This window comes from Ascidia mentula, chromosome 3 (genome assembly GCF_947561715.1).
Source record: "Ascidia mentula chromosome 3, kaAscMent1.1, whole genome shotgun sequence".
Taxonomy (NCBI): Eukaryota; Metazoa; Chordata; class Ascidiacea; order Phlebobranchia; family Ascidiidae; genus Ascidia; species Ascidia mentula.
In genome coordinates this window covers 7,019,469-7,036,352 of record NC_138568.1, presented here as the reverse complement: position 1 = coordinate 7,036,352, position 16,884 = coordinate 7,019,469, and the positions used below count along the sequence as shown (strand labels likewise).

General features: G+C 38.2%; 2 protein-coding genes across 2 annotated transcripts; one reads left to right on the top strand and one right to left on the bottom strand.

Annotated features, from left to right (window-relative positions):
• Window positions 1-51: 51 nt before the first annotated feature.
• LOC145895473 (4-galactosyl-N-acetylglucosaminide 3-alpha-L-fucosyltransferase FUT5-like) lies at window positions 52-5,111 on the bottom strand. Its single transcript, XM_082984280.1, has 7 exons — window positions 5,061-5,111; window positions 4,018-4,062; window positions 3,847-3,945; window positions 3,449-3,522; window positions 2,865-2,981; window positions 1,666-2,216; window positions 52-221 (listed from the first exon to the last, which is right to left on the bottom strand). Exons 1-7 carry the CDS (start codon window positions 5,109-5,111, stop codon window positions 52-54), a joined length of 1,107 nt encoding a protein of 368 aa, XP_082840406.1.
• Window positions 5,112-8,798: 3,687 nt separating this feature from the next.
• Window positions 8,799-16,779, top strand: LOC145894956 (uncharacterized). The gene is made up of 12 exons (XM_082983681.1): window positions 8,799-10,108; window positions 10,301-10,429; window positions 10,764-10,900; window positions 11,538-11,706; window positions 12,343-12,522; window positions 12,585-12,914; window positions 13,357-13,499; window positions 13,726-13,801; window positions 14,758-14,903; window positions 15,052-15,247; window positions 15,629-15,784; window positions 16,037-16,779. Exons 1-12 carry the CDS (start codon window positions 9,868-9,870, stop codon window positions 16,504-16,506), a joined length of 2,373 nt encoding a protein of 790 aa, XP_082839807.1. The 5' UTR covers window positions 8,799-9,867; the 3' UTR covers window positions 16,507-16,779.
• Window positions 16,780-16,884: the final 105 nt, after the last annotated feature.

Sequence of the window (16,884 nt, the reverse complement as noted above, 5' to 3'; positions counted from 1 at the left end):
CAGGTCCCTGCCGCAACGGTTGGAATATAAACGGGACTTTTGGACGGCCGCTCAGATGGTTTTGTCCACGCATGTACCGGAAATGTCCCAGGTTTTAGGCACCTGTCGAAGAACAGGCATCTGATGAACGACAGGCATTTGTCGCATTTGTTGAAGGACAGGCATCTGTTGAAGGACAGGCATCTGTCCAGGATATCGCAACGAGATGTCAACGTCAAAGCCTTTAGGAATACAAACATTTTTGATTACGAAAAACAACAAACATTTCTTTGCCTATTTAGTTGGTCAAGATGACAATTTTTGCGTGTCATGGTCTGCATTTGAAAACACCATTTTCGATTTTTTGTTGTGTCATCGGTATATTTCGGAAAACTGTCTCGTAAACTGCCTTATATTCTACGATTTGCCGTTGTGAAATTCTGTTTGGTACACTTTTCTTGTTCTGTACAGGTTTTGCTATATATGTTGTCTTGTGTGAAATAAAAACTGAAATATTTCAAGCTTGCAAAACTGTCTTACTGCGTTTCAGGTATAGCACCAAAAATTTAACAAGCGGTGGTTAAAAAATGCCAATAAAATGGTAGTGAATTTGTCATGAAACCACATTTACAATTAACTGCAGTATCAGTAAATCAAACTGTTGCGCTATTAACCAATAATTTAAACCAATGGTATTGAAATAAGTTTCGCTGGCGGGAAATGCCCACCTGTGTTTTCTGTTATAATATAACGATGACGTAATAAAGTAATCAGTGACGAACACCGAACACATTTTTGTTTTTGAATTGTGTTCCTGAAATCACAATTATTACCGGAAAAAAACATTGTGTTCCGAGCACAAATTGACCACTGGATGTCGATAAAGAGAAAAACATGACATAGTTTTGCTTATCAACATGCGTTCATATTTTATTGAAATTTGTTGCTTTCTTAATGAAAATCATTTCAAGAAGATTAAAATATTCCTGGAACAAAATTTTCGTTCGTATGTTAAGCGAATGAAATAATCCTCACACAAATTATATTGGGTCTGTGTTCTAGTATGACTAAAGCAAATAAAGATTTTAGACAAAACCCCGAAACAAGAATTCCAGGTTCAAATAATTTTTGCTAATCACAATCGATCTTCCAGTGTCTGACATGAACGCTTTTTAGGTTATCGTGTAAGATCAGATCAGCCGATAAAAACATGTTTGTATAAAACATTGTGGGTGTCTGACGTTATATTATATTTTGTTGTTGTAAAAGTGGTCAATAAAATTCGAAGACAGATAAAACACCAAACCATGCTCTTGAATCTCGCCGTATATTCTGAGCTGTGTTAACATGGAAAAGGTTGCAATTTAGTAAAAAAACAGCAAATTATTTAATTAATATGTTGAAACATTGCATATCACATGACAAGTCACATTGCTTATCTTTTGAAATAAAAGTTATGCAGTATGACGAATTAGGCGAAGAACTAAATTATTTTTTTTACTGGTGATATATCATACAGTGGTCAAGAAAGACATGCTTTATTTTCTTTTCCTAAAAACCAAGATTGAACAGAAAAGTTATGGCGAGACAAAGATGTGGAGACTGGCAACAACGTACCGTCGTCATTTTTTTTGAGGTTCTTTACATACGAACATAATTTGCAGAACCCAGTTTCTTGTTTTAAACCTGACATTTCCGATATGTCCAGAGTCATCCACTTGAGATACTTTTTATATTCCTTGTTGTTTCTATTCAAGTATTCCAAATATTTTACAAGATCTTCAGGTGTTGGGAAGTCCTGAGCGTAGATGAAGGAGTTAGGAGGAGCCACAGCTTTGTAGTCAGCTTTTGGAGCACCGAGCACAACAGGTACAGTCCTGGCTGCTAGGGAGTTAATCCAAAATTTTTCAGTGATGTAATCCTTACACCCCCAGCTGTTCTCAAACGCCAAGTAGAACTTAAACTTGGTGTTGTTGAACTCCTGTCGAACTTCGCTGCCACTGCATTTTCCACCGAATGTGAGATTGAAGCCGGCCGTCATCATTCTTGTCGCGTATGTCATTCGATCGACCGCCCCTTGGTTTACGTGGCAGTTTGAAACAACCCATAAAGCGAGGTTTGTTTTCTCCTTGATGAGTGCGTCCAATTCTTCGTCACTTATAGGTGGTTTATTACGGTTTATTTTTCGGTAGACAAGTGATACACTGCTGTATGGCTGAAAGATGTCCGAATCCCTCCTGAAAGGAGTCACGTGACACAAACCGAACAAAATTTGATTGAGAAACAATATATAAGGTGAAGAAATAAGTGTTTCTGAAATTTCTAGCCAGCTAGCTTGGTAAAATTGAAAATGTACTAATCTTCTGGCATAAACGTACGGTATTCTTACGACGTTTCGTCTGCCATGCGGCGGGACTTCATCAGGTATAACGCAACAAGTGAATTACACTGAAACACGGAGGGGCACAAAAGAATAAAGGGGAACGTTGACACTGCTTGTCAACTCACGTTTTCCAATCTTTCCAGCAGTTTACAAGAATTTGTTGTAATTGTTGTGTCTTCTGCAATGTTTGCTGCCTCTTCCTCTAGCACGTGAGTTGACAAGCGGTGTCAACGTTCCCCTTTTTTCTTTTGTTCCCCTGCGTGTTTCAGTGTGATTCAATTGTTGCGTTATACCTGATGAAGTCTCGCCGCATGGCAGACGAAACGTCGTAAGAATACAATACGTTTATGCCAGAAGATCAGTACATTTTTAATTGCAATACGCCTGGCAGCAACAGGAATTTCATTGCTTGTTAAAATTGAAATACAATAAGATGTGAATTGCGATCTGTTAAAAAAAATTTCTTTGGCGAGAAACATTGTCCCAGCAGTAAAACGCTTACCTGTACGTTAAAGAAATATTAAATATTCCATCCACATGTTCGGATTCAAAATATTTTCGATTGTGCAGAGTCAGTGAGCTTTCCATAGTCCACCAAGCGTACAAATGGTTTTTCTCTCTGAAATAAAACTTTTCTGTTTACCACACATCATACAACCGGAAACAATGGGCAATTTTGCAAGTTTAAAAGTAAACATTTGTGAACCATTTAAAAGTGAAAAGAGTTTCGAAGAGTTAATGGAAATTTATCGATCGCGTGTATCCGCAATAAAACCATCAAAAATTAATTAATATTATTAATGTACTTAAATTAGGAAAGTAAGTAATGTGAAATGTGTACATAGGTTTTGCCAAGTTTAAAAATAGCTATCCCCGCAGACAGTAGGTTGTTGGTTTGTTTATAGAAAATTAAATTTCGTTACTTTTACTTTGCTCGATCGACAACCTACCAGAGTCGCTTGATTAATTTGATACCATTACATAACTTGCTTACACCTAAATGTTTTTTTTTACATTACAAAACACTTTTTTAATATATTTATGACATAAAACCTCAAAAACCCAACAGCGCCATAATTATATCACCTTGTCTGTGGCAGATCGTTGGAATTATATTCGGCAAAGTGCATTACAACCATTTTAACACCATCTCCATCCAACTGTAACGACAAACGTAAAACTGCAATAAAAAATGTGCTTCGTCGTTATTGTAGCAATAGAATAAAATTTACTGTGTTTCCGCACCTAAGTCACATTCAATTCGCAACCGGTTGTTTTTATGTGAAACACTGACAGGTATCATCACATGGAGCAAAAGAAAAGAATCAGCAAGTGTCAGTGTTTCACATAAAAATTTCGTAAATGGCAAGAAAAAATGAGAATTTAGGTGAATTAATTTAATCATGCCAAAGGGTCAAGTTGAGCTTAGCACACTCATTTGACAAATTATTATCAATGATATAACCTTAAAATTGTAAATTTACTTTGGATCGATTTTGTGTGACGATGCAATCACCGCAGTTCTTCAAGATTCCATCCTCTTGTTTCTTTCCAAACGGTGGGTACCACATAACAATAAATAACTAAATAGATAAAAAGGAGGTTGAGTGTAATTATGCACATAGTTGTAGGGGGCACGACTTAGCTAAACTCACCGGGTTACTTTGATTCGTCGAATATGTTAAAATTTCGTTTGTTTCCTGCAAATGCAGGAGATGTTAAATTTGGAATTTTCTTCAAAATTCCAATTGTTCTAACTTTCGTAGAAATGAAAAAAGTAACTATTCCAAATTCCAATTGTAATTGGACAAAGTTTTAGGCAATGGATAAACAGGTTTGGCAAAACTAATTTTTTGTTTCAAAATTTTGCTACTGTTCAACAGGGAAATGCAATCATTTTTTTTTTATTTCAAATAAAACTCCTCTCTTTTTCGCACACTTGCACCGCTATTCTTTGTTCTTAAAAGGTGTTGTTTTTAAACACGGATTCACAATAGTGAGCCACAGATAACTGTGCATGCTGTTTCGAACTACCAGGCCTCATAAGAGCAGTTTGTAACTGACGACGGTCTTGTCGGCTAATTAGCCAGACAGAGACCATTTCACTTTGTGGTGAACTGGCAGAAATACCCAATGCTGGACACGCCACAACTCACACGTCAGTGGCGATTCGTTTGCTCAGAGGCTACAACGCAGACAATTCTTGATGTAACCTTGATACGAAGGCCAAGCCGCGTTTTTAACCGCACAGTAATATGAAAGCAAAACTTTTGCGATCATTTCACATCAGCAAAACAACCGTGAAAATTTATAATCCATGAATTGCATTTTCTCGCAGCATCCTTTGAAATTGATTACATTAAAAAACGCAGCCAATAGTCCCACGGGTTTCTTTCACCAGATTACTAAACTGTGTTCCTAACAACAAATATATCAATGATGTCAATTGATCCTCATGACCATGGTTGGAAGTTTGAAAATTAAACATTGTGACAGAACACAGAATGATTCTAGTCCCAACATGGAAATAAACCTAAAAAGTCTTAACTAAAAAGCAAGATAAATTTTTATTCGGGAATGAAAACACGACCAAATGTATCAATGACTATAACGCTTCAATCGGCAATTTAACATAAAATTAAAAATAAAAGTTGTTTTTAATATTGTTTTTTAATCAAACTACATAGGATCCACTCACCATGAAACTGCTTGAAGTATTTGAATTATTCCTCTCTAGCATCCAATCCATGACACGGTAACGCACGGTGACAGAATAATATGCCGACGTAAACAAAGTGAAAATTAACAGAAAACCACACAGCTTGTAGGTTGCTGTGTACGCCATACCGCCGGTGCAATACTGACCAAAACACGTGATTAAAACAAACCAAAAACTTTATTCAGCCGCAGGGCATAACCTGCATGCGACGGCTTAAGTATCATCCGAAAGTTCATTATATAATGATCGGTCGATTTTTTTCTGCACACCTAATTACCGCTATCGTAAGAAGTAGTAATTTTGAACAATGTCAGCGATAGTACCTGTTACTTGCTGCATTCCACAATACTTTAAGACATTACTTATTTATCGAGTGACTCTAGTGTGATTGCTTGTGTGCAGTGTTCTTTTGCGTAACTTTTATTCAATACAGTTAATACATACAGTATGTGCGTGGTTTAATTAACAAACTTATCATAGGAAATCATCTATAGCTTTATCTGTCTCGTGTTAAAATTTTGAAATCCATTAGTTACATCAGAATATTATAATCTAAGGTTTAGAATCATCTTCAATAATATAGGTTGCCAGATACGGTTTTATGTCGCCCAAAACTCCTTTCAGACTTTCAGGCTGTGGGGACACTGTGTATGTGGGAAATGAGAATGTTTGGATACCGACGTAACTTGTTACGACTCCATTGTGTCGAATCGTTGTGGGTGGCAAGCAATACGATAACCATTATCAAAATACATAATGGTCTGTTTCAGACGAATTGTCACAAACTATCCGTTACGACAAAGTTTATGACAAGACAAGTGTATGGTGGGTTTATTGCTGAAGGAAAGAAGGATGAATAATGCAACCATATCATATCGGTATGAAAAGTTTGGCTTCCGTACCAAACCATTCGGGATCTCGTAAAATCCAATTCTCCCTGCACTCCGTCTGTTGGTCAACGAATCGAATCGTGTGATAAATAACAAAAAAAGCATCTTTGCCGATGTGGTGGTGCTGTGATCACCAATCTCCATAACATGACGTCAAACAACACAAGTGTTGTGGAACTCCTGCACATGTTACAAATCCACGTACATATCGTAAGACCCGCGAGGTTATCCCACACATTAACTGTATATATATGAAGACTTGGATACCTTGGAGCCAGTATTTGAAAATTGGGTTTGGAAATGAAATGCAGTGAAAGGAAGATTCGGAAACGGAAAACTATTCTCAACGTGCCGATCTGATGGAGTCATTCGGGTGAGCGTGGCACGTATAAAACATATGTGATATCTTGTACAATGCTGGGTTGTGACGATTTTTCTTGAACAAGCACAACGCAAAATAGGTTTTCTTTGTGCTTGGGAGGAGTCACATCGTTGTTGCGATATGAAATTTGATATTTTTTGTCTTTAAAGTAATGCCAAGAAATTGTAGACATTCCTAAATTATAACACAGCTTACTCTATGCATATTTTTAAGGTTAGAAAACATGTTTGTTTTTTTCTAACAGACAAGCACGTGTTGCACCAATCCCAATGAAAGGACCTTGTAAGTGATGTTATTACTCAGATACTTTGTAGACCTTATTATAAACACCAGTGTTTTCGCTTCAGTTTACATGGTTGAGAAAAGGATAGGAATGAGGTGAGAAACGTTATTTGACAAATTGCCGTTGTTCAGGTTGATACAAAAACGTGAGGTGAATATTCATGTCACGTCAAAATCGCTTTTATCGTATATAAAACTAATACAAAGTTTTTCCCAAACCTTCTACATTGTTTTACACACCAAATGGTTGGTATATGCAAAGACATTACCATTATAATGGCATAGTTTGTACATTAGCACACTGCGTTTTAAATGTTGCCGACCTCTGATAAAGACATTGTATATGTTGATATAATGTCACATTGCGAGTACGATGCCCATATATTGTTATCAGGTTTTGTTCCGCCGGCTTGGATATACTCGCCGTTCATTTGTTGAATATTCAAACTTCATAATGACGCATTGTATCGGGCAACGGGGAGAGAAAACTGTAGAGAAAAGTCAAACTTTGCCGTTAGACAGAGATGGTGCGGCGTGTGCAGGCACGTTTCGATGTATTAAGTTTTGTTTTGTTAATTCCAAAATTATTCTCATTTTAAGTGTTTGGTTCAGGTTAGACAGTTGTTATTAGTTAATATTATACAAACACAGTGCTGCTGCTGTTAAAACCACGAAGCGTTGTCTGATTACGGTATGGAGCCCCTACGTATGTGAAGGTCGCCTGGCAAGTTGTGCGCTTGCGCACCATCAGTGTACCTTGGCCACAATAAGTTGGTAGAGCGTTGTACCGTGAAAACCACTGAGCCTCGTGGCTCAGTTGGTAGAGCGTTGGGCCAGTTGTAGTTAGCCCAGTGTCCTGAGTTCAAACCACACTGGGAGCTTGATTTTTCAGATCTCGCTCCGTTCTGTCGAGAACAGTGGCTGATCCAGCTTGGGTGCGAAGCCTGTAAACCTTATGATCAAAATGCGAGAGCTGAGATCGCCAAATATAAAGGGCCTGCTCAGTGGGTTGATCCTGCCTTGAGAAAGTATGGTAATACTTCTGTGTTTAGCTTTATAATACTATAACGGTGTCAGAATCATGCTGAAGTTGTAAAGGATTCTTTTCTAATTTCTTTCCTACAGCGCATATTTCACACTGTAGTTTGTTTTGCTGTACTTCAGTGTTTTGTGGCTGTTGTTTCCCATTCCAAATACAACATTATTTTGTACTACTGCACAGCGCCTCATGTGATTAGGTAAAAACGTTATTGCCAAAAATTAGGTCCCCAATAAATGACAGGTTTCTGCACATGGGAGCCCAACTAAATTGGTGAAGTAGTTTTGTACCCAATTTAGGTGAAACGATAATCCACCCAACAAAATAGGTAGTCACAGCCCAATGAATTTTTAGGGGTTTCTGCACATTACAACCCAAACGTTTGGGTAGCCACTACCCACATTTTTACCAGCGTACTTGCCGGATATTGTATAAAATTTAATTAAAAACGGAACTCAAATTCATGCTGCATTTACAAAAGTGAATCGTTCAAAGGCGCAATCATTTGTGTTGTTTTGAAAAATCCATCCCTCATGTACGCATTCTGGTCAAAATTGGTCGCAGGACAGGATATGTTTTGTCCCCTAGGGTATTTGATCCTCCCCGGGGTAGGACATTATATCATGAAATGCAATTGGATTTTGCAGAGAAATTGCTTGATCCTGTATATTATGGTTTTATATAAGTCCCATGTCAATAATTGGATAAGCAGCCACCAGGAGGCTTCACAAATCATTGCTGTCCCATCCATCAGTTGCAATAGTTCTTTTTTTAATTTCAAGAATATTTGGTCCCTATATGAGTCACAACCTGCCATCAACGGTTATTGGAAAACAAGCGGAACAGTCGACATGTGCATTTATGTCCTAAACATCAAACATCTTCCAAGTTTGCATAACCCTAATGATGTTTAAGCAACATTATTAGAATAGCAAAGGGCATCAAACAGCCAATTCGAGTCACTGATATTGTGGGTCTGACCTCACAAGCAAACACGCATGCTTCCAGCGCCCGAAACCAGGACCTATAGTTCAGCTTCACGCGCCAATGAAGAAGAGACGTCAGCATTTCACTTCTACCCAGGTACAACCTACGCTTCGAGTGAAATTCAGTCGGTATTGGTTACCTTGAGCCATGGTAGTTCCGTATTGCGTTAGCTTCTGGCGTGCAAGTCAACAGATCAAATGTGTTTACTAATGTTGTTATAACTAGATTTGTTGTGGTTGTATGCGTTACAGTTTTAAGTTGAGCAGTGACTTGGTTTACACGGTTCGTTTATATGCTCGATATCATATATTTTGTTACATATATTTCTGTAATGACGACCGCAGTTGACATGAAATAATAACGCTTGCTTTTACCCAAACTTTGCTTGTCTCCCTTGCGAATGCAGCCTATCGAGGGAGCCTAAAAACGCTTGACGTATGTGTGGCAAATTTGTATGGGATAAATTCTAGTGAAAGTGTTTATATATTCTCATTAAAATCTGTTTTATGACAACGATATCATCAGTGTTTATAATGGTGAAATTGCCATCTGCAAGGCCAACGATTGTAAAATTGGTGTTTCCATTTAGTATTTTTGTAAAGCTACATCTGTCACCAAAGAAACGAACGGTGTTGACAAAAAAAGCGGTGTTGACAAACAGGTCCACGTACACATACCATTGTGTCAAGCCCCAGCAGCACGGTTGAACGCCAAATCAAAAAAATTACTGGAAAACATTGCTAACAATGTGGTTCGTGTCATAATACGTACCCGTACAATTTCGGTAGTGGAGGTACGAGTGCAGCTTTTCAGACGAGTTACGCATGAACGCTTGGTTGCATCACTGATGTGTTGCAATACCACCTTTCTATCGGGGTAATTTCCCACAAACATCAAGGCGAAAGGGTCTGGGTGCGCAACAAGTTTTTTGTAGGGAGAAGTTAATATTAATGTACCTTTATATTTAAATAACATTGAATTTGGACTGGGTACTGCCAGGGTAGTGAGGATCTGTTATTACTGTGACAAGAGCTTGACAAGGTTCTGTAATAAAAAGGCCCAAAAAAAATACGTACGAGGCCTAACCGAGCAAAGAACACACAGTTTAAACATGTTACTGCAATACAGCTTAAACAAGCAGGACACTCAGTTTAAACCTATTGGGGCGTACAGTTTTGCAAAGAGTTTGAATCTCTTAGCAGGAATATGGCTGGAGATCAAGGCCTTGAAGCAAACGGAAATGAAAACGGAAATAGAACTGCAAACGGACGGAATAGCCGTAATTTGGCTGAGCGCTTCGGTATTTTGGATACCGTTTTTAGCGTTTTAGGGTATATTTTCGCACTTTCTGCATTTCTCGTTCCGTCATGGAAGGGCACTGAACCACTAAGTATGTTCTACATGGTGTTTGGCATTTTCAAACACAGCGCAGCGGGAAAAGATCCATGTAAGTCGTGTTTCATTGAAAGGTAATCTGTATACGGTTCTGTATATCTGTTGAATGTTTTTATTTCCACGTGCTGGGATAAAGAAATACAATAATAAATTGACATTACCTGTTTTATTCGCATACCAATATTTGGCAACGTTTAATTTCGACAAACATTATCAAAATCCTCACAACCCATTTTATTTTCAGACATCCGCATTGAAGATCAAATAGCGTTTTCAATAGTTGGAATATCATACATTGTGCTTCTGTCGATCTCATGGATTTTTCGTTCGTGCCGTTGTTGGAAACTTGGACTCCTGACGAAACTGGTTGCTGGTGTGCATTGTTTGCTTGCTCTGACTGGCGCTTGAACGCACCTGTATATTTTTCAAAAAGTTAAATGACCCCAAAAGTCACAATCGGCACCTCAAAGTAACATCAGCTATTTCAAAAATATGTTTCAGCTCCGAGCATGCGCAACCGCTGACCAAAGTTAATGAATAAAGACGTTGTTTTCCATTGATCTCATTGTTCGACGAGATTCATACGAAGTCAAACAGAAAATAGAAAAAAATCATTAGTAATGATTAAAGCAGTCCTCGAATGCGACATTCCAAAAGCTATCCACGAACTTCAAACCAATTAGCAGCTAAACTTGTATTTATTCCAGGCCTTGGAATGGTTTGCGGCGTTTTCTTTTACTGCTGCTTCCACGACTTTCACATCGGTGACGTCACCCTTGCCATGGGAATGTCATTCGTATCAGGTCTACTTTCTTGCTTTGCTGTGGTCTGCACGTGGGCATCGGTAAGTCGTTCTGTGTTATTGACGTAATGGTTGCTTTAAAAATTATTCAAACATTTGTACCTCAGAGTTTGTTGTTGTAAATATTGCGTCCTATACGTTCGTATTACATTACTTACAACGCTGTGTTGTTAGTATTTGCGCGTTTTCGCAAGCAGTAAGCATGGGTCATATTTTTTTCTGTTGAAAGCTATGACAGTGTCATATGATTTGTGATAAATACACCTTCAAGGGGTTTAACGCCGCTGTATCGCCCAAACCTATATTACAATTTAATAGTCTGTTCTTCTGGCACAATAAAAACGTAACAATTATTGTTGGGTCTGCCCTTTAATCCTATTGTACAATCTGGACATCGGTTTGTCATTGTCTTACATTCGCAATATTAAATGACTGTGTTGTATATTTGTATTTTTGTGGTAATAAGCCTCTGGCCAATTATAATTAATGTTTTTCCAATATTTCAATTTTCATGAACTTGAATTTCCTGTGCAGCCAAATTCAAAATTACTTGAAAGTTGAAGTAATTTGGTTTTCCAACAAAAGCATTTTTCAATGCGCCAAGATTTTTTTTGCACCCAAAGCAAATCAGTAGTGGTAATCTGTCGAATCTATTTAATACAAAATTCATATCTGGCAGAGGTTCGATAACACAGATCAAAAAGACATAATTCCTGAATACGTGGAATCCTGGGAGCAACAATGGGAAATCGCAACTTTAGTAATGTTGGTCATTTCCCTAATTTTTTCCTTGATCACCTGTTGCTTGCCTGGGTGGAACACAAATAAAACACGGATATTCGAGGTCGGTAAGTCGGAGTTTATTTTCACATTTCTCACGGTAAACAGTTAGAGGCTTCATTAGGTTCGCAGCCCAGGCATTGCAGCCTATAGCTGGATTAGCCACTATTTCCTGACGAGGAGCGAGATTTAAAAAATCAAATCAGTTAGAAGAATAGCTGCATTATTTTGCTCGCCTTTACAGTTAAGTTAAGAGCATCGACGTACAGCAAAATAATATCCTACCCCAGTATTCCGCGGTACAATAAAAACAATTAATTATTGAAGTAGGAAATGGCGACTTTTGAGAGTGTTGGTATTTGGCAAAGTTGCTTGAATGACGTTTGTTGAAACATTTGTTATTTCTGTTTTGTGTCGCGATATGCTGTAGGCTACATCACTGCCTACTGATCGGTGCATGCCGATGAAGAAAGGTTCAAGTAACAGACAGACCAACTTAAACAGACGCCTAAGAAAGTTTTAAATTGGTTTGTAGAATAGCTCTGACAATACGAGGTTCGTATAATACGAGAAAGTACTACGTCTGAAGTTGCCATGTGATAATGTGGAAGTGAAACGTAAGCGTTCTAAGAGGAAATGTGGATTCTTTTGCAATAACTGAGCTTCTATTTTTACTCTCTTCTCACTGAGCTTTTGTTTTTTAGCAAGTCAACGCAAAACCACGAGGGTATTTTCGGGAATAGTGATTGCTACGTTCATCTTATCCTGTGTTAGTGTTGCTCTTGCCTTACTAAACATTTTGAGGGAAAAGGGTTTGTATAATTGCAAAGAATGGCTATCTTTGTTGTTCCGAAGGTCTTACAAGTTTACACTTATAATGACCTGTAAGTTCGTAAGCGTTTGTATTTTACTTTTTACGATGTTTAAGCTCTTTCTGGTTTTACAGGTGGCGGCTATATATTCGCCATATCCGCCTTCACCTCGGATTTATACAAGGGTATTGACAAAAACACATTGCAACCGGGTCCGTCGTTAACCTTTGGCTGGGTAACAGCCGGTCTATATGGGGCCGTTCTGCTTGTCCAACTTGTTCTTATGATTAAGACAATTTTATCAAATGAGGACTTGTTTGATTTGCTTCGGTACGTGCTGTATGTTACTGAGGTAGCAGTTTTAATCGCCGTTTTCTTCGTTCCGATTCGACGTAATTTGGAGCCAGTTAGCATGTTTTACAACGTGTTCGGCACCCGACCCTGCAACATATCCACAGGACAATGTGAGTGGGTTTTAAATGTATATTGTTAAGGTTTATCCGTTGCAGTTGCAATTGAAGCGCGATGACTCAACAACGGTGTTTACAGCCACTACCATGCTATTATTTCATAATAACCTCAGGGGCCTTGAAAAAAATGTGCCGGTTTAAAGCCACTTTATTTGGAGATAATGTGAGATTGCAAAACTTTGCGGTAGAAATCCCTAAGTTTCAATGATAACAAAAGTGTTCATGGGCCCATTTTGACATTCATCCACACATCAGAGCCTTGTGATTTGCGGACGCCTGACCCCTTTCTCGTATAGGGGCCTGTCCAACTTATTTACCAGTTTACCAAGAAACCAACTTTGAACCAAATGATGGTAGGTTTCCTAGCAAGACTCATATAATTCATTCAAAGTCAACAGCTTTAACCACCTTTTAACCTAAGCAATATCTTTTACAGATATAAAACCAGATGCCAAGCGAATGACGATGGGTGTTGGCATTTTTTATCTTGTTGCTCGATTACTTCTGGCGTTTTGTTCAACAATCGCTGAAATACACAGTCCGCCAACAAACGCGAATGGCAATGCGGTAGTGCAACAGGTATCTTATATTTAAATTGCACAGCAATAGCTTTTTTAACGATTTTTTTCAATGCCTGTGGACAACGTTATCAAGCATTCTAATCTCCGTGGTTAATGAAGTTTGACTGTCATTTCACGCAAAATTAATTGGAATTTTATAATATTTATCAGTATATATTCCAAATAATGTTTGCCTCTAGCCAATGGAAGTAATCTCTCCACATGATAAACTGTTATTTAAACAGGCACCCAACAACACAAACAATATGTGGACATTGCTTTCTTCCAAACGTTTCTATTCCATCGGAAAAATTGCAACTGGTTGGTTTAAGTGAACACAGTGTGTAAACAAAATGTTGGTGACCTGAATGAGGGTCTTTACAGGGAGTTTCTAACAACTCCAACCACTTCGGCTTAAAGTGAAACAAATAGTTTCCACCCCTCAAATTTACCGAACATGGCCTCTTTGGGTGCAAAATATTTGGAGTTGATAACTTTGAAAATGAAAGCCAAAGCTAAATTGCTGTTAATCATTAGTAAACGTTTCGAACACTAACTGGGTTCATCATCAGTACTACAATGAGCGCATGCAAGAAAAGCGTCGGGGTAATAAAGGACTGAGCAGGCAGAAGGGAAACAGCAGCAGCAACAACGAGCAACAAGCCAGAGGCATGTCACGTGACAACAACATGGAAGCACAGCAGCGACGTCATCATTAGCAATGTGTCAGGCTGCAGTACGGACCTAGATGTAGAATAGGTAAAGGGGTTTGGAACTGTCATCCACGTTCAGTGCTGGTTTATGCTGGTGTTGGATGTAAAGTGCTGTTTCCCTTCTGCTCAGTCCTTTATTACCCCGACGCTTTTCTTGCATGCGCTCATTGTAGTACTGATGATGAACCCAGTTAGTGTTCGAATCGTTTACTAATAATTAACAGCATTTTAGCTTTGGCTTTTATTTTCAAAATGGCCTCTTTGCTTGGCACAAAAGTGTAAAGAAATAAGTAGCCGTGGCTTCAACGCTGCATTAACTTGCTGCAAAATATAAATTTGTGTACTTATATTTTTGTGAATTTAATTATCAATTATTATGTTACAGTATACTTTACTATGATTGCAAATTCTATGCAAAGTTGTTCCGTACATATGTATATGTTATATTGGCGTTCTCTTATCGCCCTAGAAATCCTACAAGAATACACATGGATTTATTTATTCGCATAAATGTACTGCATAAAATATCCAAAAATGTCGATTAACTCGATCCTTTTTTTACAGGCCTTTTGTTCCTCATTTGCACTATTGTATATTCGATTGTATACAACCTTTACATCGCTGATATGACACTCTGCTTAACATGTGCTATGTTTGCGTCATGCTGTTGTATTGCTGGAGCCAGCGTGGAGCTGTATCAGGTGGTAAATGTAAGTAATGTAACTAATAAAAATGTAAAAAAGTGTACTTGTAATTAAGCAAGCGCTGTAATTGAGAGTTTTTGCTTGGGTAAAAATGTTCCTGTTTGGATGTACTGAAACATTGTGGGTGTACCTAACAACCAAATTTGTCTAAAAGACAGGAGGATACGTGGACCTTGCCAATGGCGAACAAACTAAAGTTGGAGACAAAATTCTTCAAATTTTATCGGATAGTGAAGCAGCTCGGAATCGGACAGGATTCGTCTTCTTTGTCATTTGTTCACTATTTCAATGGATAGCTGTGTGTTTGCCTGGCTGGAAAATAATTGAAGACATTCCTGTGTATAAACGAAGTAAGTTAAAACGTTGTTTTCATAGCGAAGAAAATAGTCTAATGCAGAGGAACTTTCATGAACCAGTGATGTACTCATCCCCAACAAAATATACCACAGAAATTCTTCAGACTTTTTGTAAGGACTAATTCGCTTTCGATGTTCATTTTTTATTAATGCAACAGCTACAAGGTCACACAGATTGTTATAGATATAAAATTCGTTCAAAACTTGCAAGTGAGCTTACGACGGCCAAACAACATTCAAACAATGGACTAATGGATTGCGATGCACTATATGCATATATTGGAAACCTCTGGTTAAAGCCAAAATTATCAAAACATTTCTACGTTTTTGACTTTATAATTCTACGGTTTTTTTTCAACTGATTTTCCTGTTCAGGTGCTCACTGCCATTCGATGCACGCCTTTTCAGGAGTAATATTTTGTGGGTGGTTGACGTGCTGGTTCATTAGTCTTGTGCTCATTGTGCTCGGTTTTTGCGCTCCGCCATGCAAAGAAGTACAGTTTTCATCCAAGTTCTTCGTCCTGTTAAGCGGTGAGGCATTTTGTAAGGCCCATATTGCACGATCATGTCTTTTTGTTTTAAAGATAATCAAAAGTACGCTTGTCCCCGGTATATTTGGACTTACCATAAAAACATAGTTTTCCATTACATATAAATGTCCGCATTTGAAAACCTGAGCTGATTTGTGCAAATAGTAACATTTCGATTTAATATAGAGTATTAGATGTTTCTCGAAGGTTACTTTTATCAATATACGTTTTTATCGTAATTCATGCTGCGCAGGTGGTCTCTTCAGCTTCGCTTTTGCTTCACTCTGGCTGGACATAGAGACTGGAGTCGATCCAGGCACTTGGTCGAAGAACGCCCCGTTTTGGTTGGCGTTCGTATCCACGATTATTTACTTCTTGGGGTCTCTAGTTGTCCTACTGTTGTGGGACTTCGTTGTGGATGTTTGCAAATCTGTATGCCAGTGGTTAAGGGCCAAGTGTTGCTCGCCCACAGAGCAAAATGAAGCCTCTGTTCCACCACAGAAATCTGTACAGTCACCTGTCGAAGAACAGGCATCTGTTGAAGGACAGGCATCTGATGAAGGACAGGCATTTGTCGAAGGACAGGCATCTGTTGAAGGACAGACATCTGTCGAAAAACAGGTATCTGATGAAGGACAGGCATTTGTCGAAGGACAGGCATCTGTTGAAGGACAGACATCTGTCCAGGATACCGCAACGAGATGTCATCCTCAAAGCCTTTAGGAATACAAACCTTTTTGATTACGAAACACGACAAACATTTCTTTGCCTATTTAGATGGTCAAAATGACAATTTTTGCGTGTCATGGTCTGCATTTGAAAACACCATTTTTGACTTTTTATTGTGTCATCGTTATATTTCGGAAAACTGTCACGTACATTGCCTTATATTGTACGATTTGCCGTTGTGAAATTCTGTTTGGTACACTTTTCTTGTTCTGTACAGGTTTTGCTATATATGTTGTCTTGTGTGAAATAAAAACTGAAATATTTCAAGCTTGCAAAACTGTCTTACTGCGTTTCAGGTATAGCACCAAAAATTTAACAAGCCGTGGTTAAAAAATGCCAATAAAATGGTAGTGAATTTGTCATGAAACCACA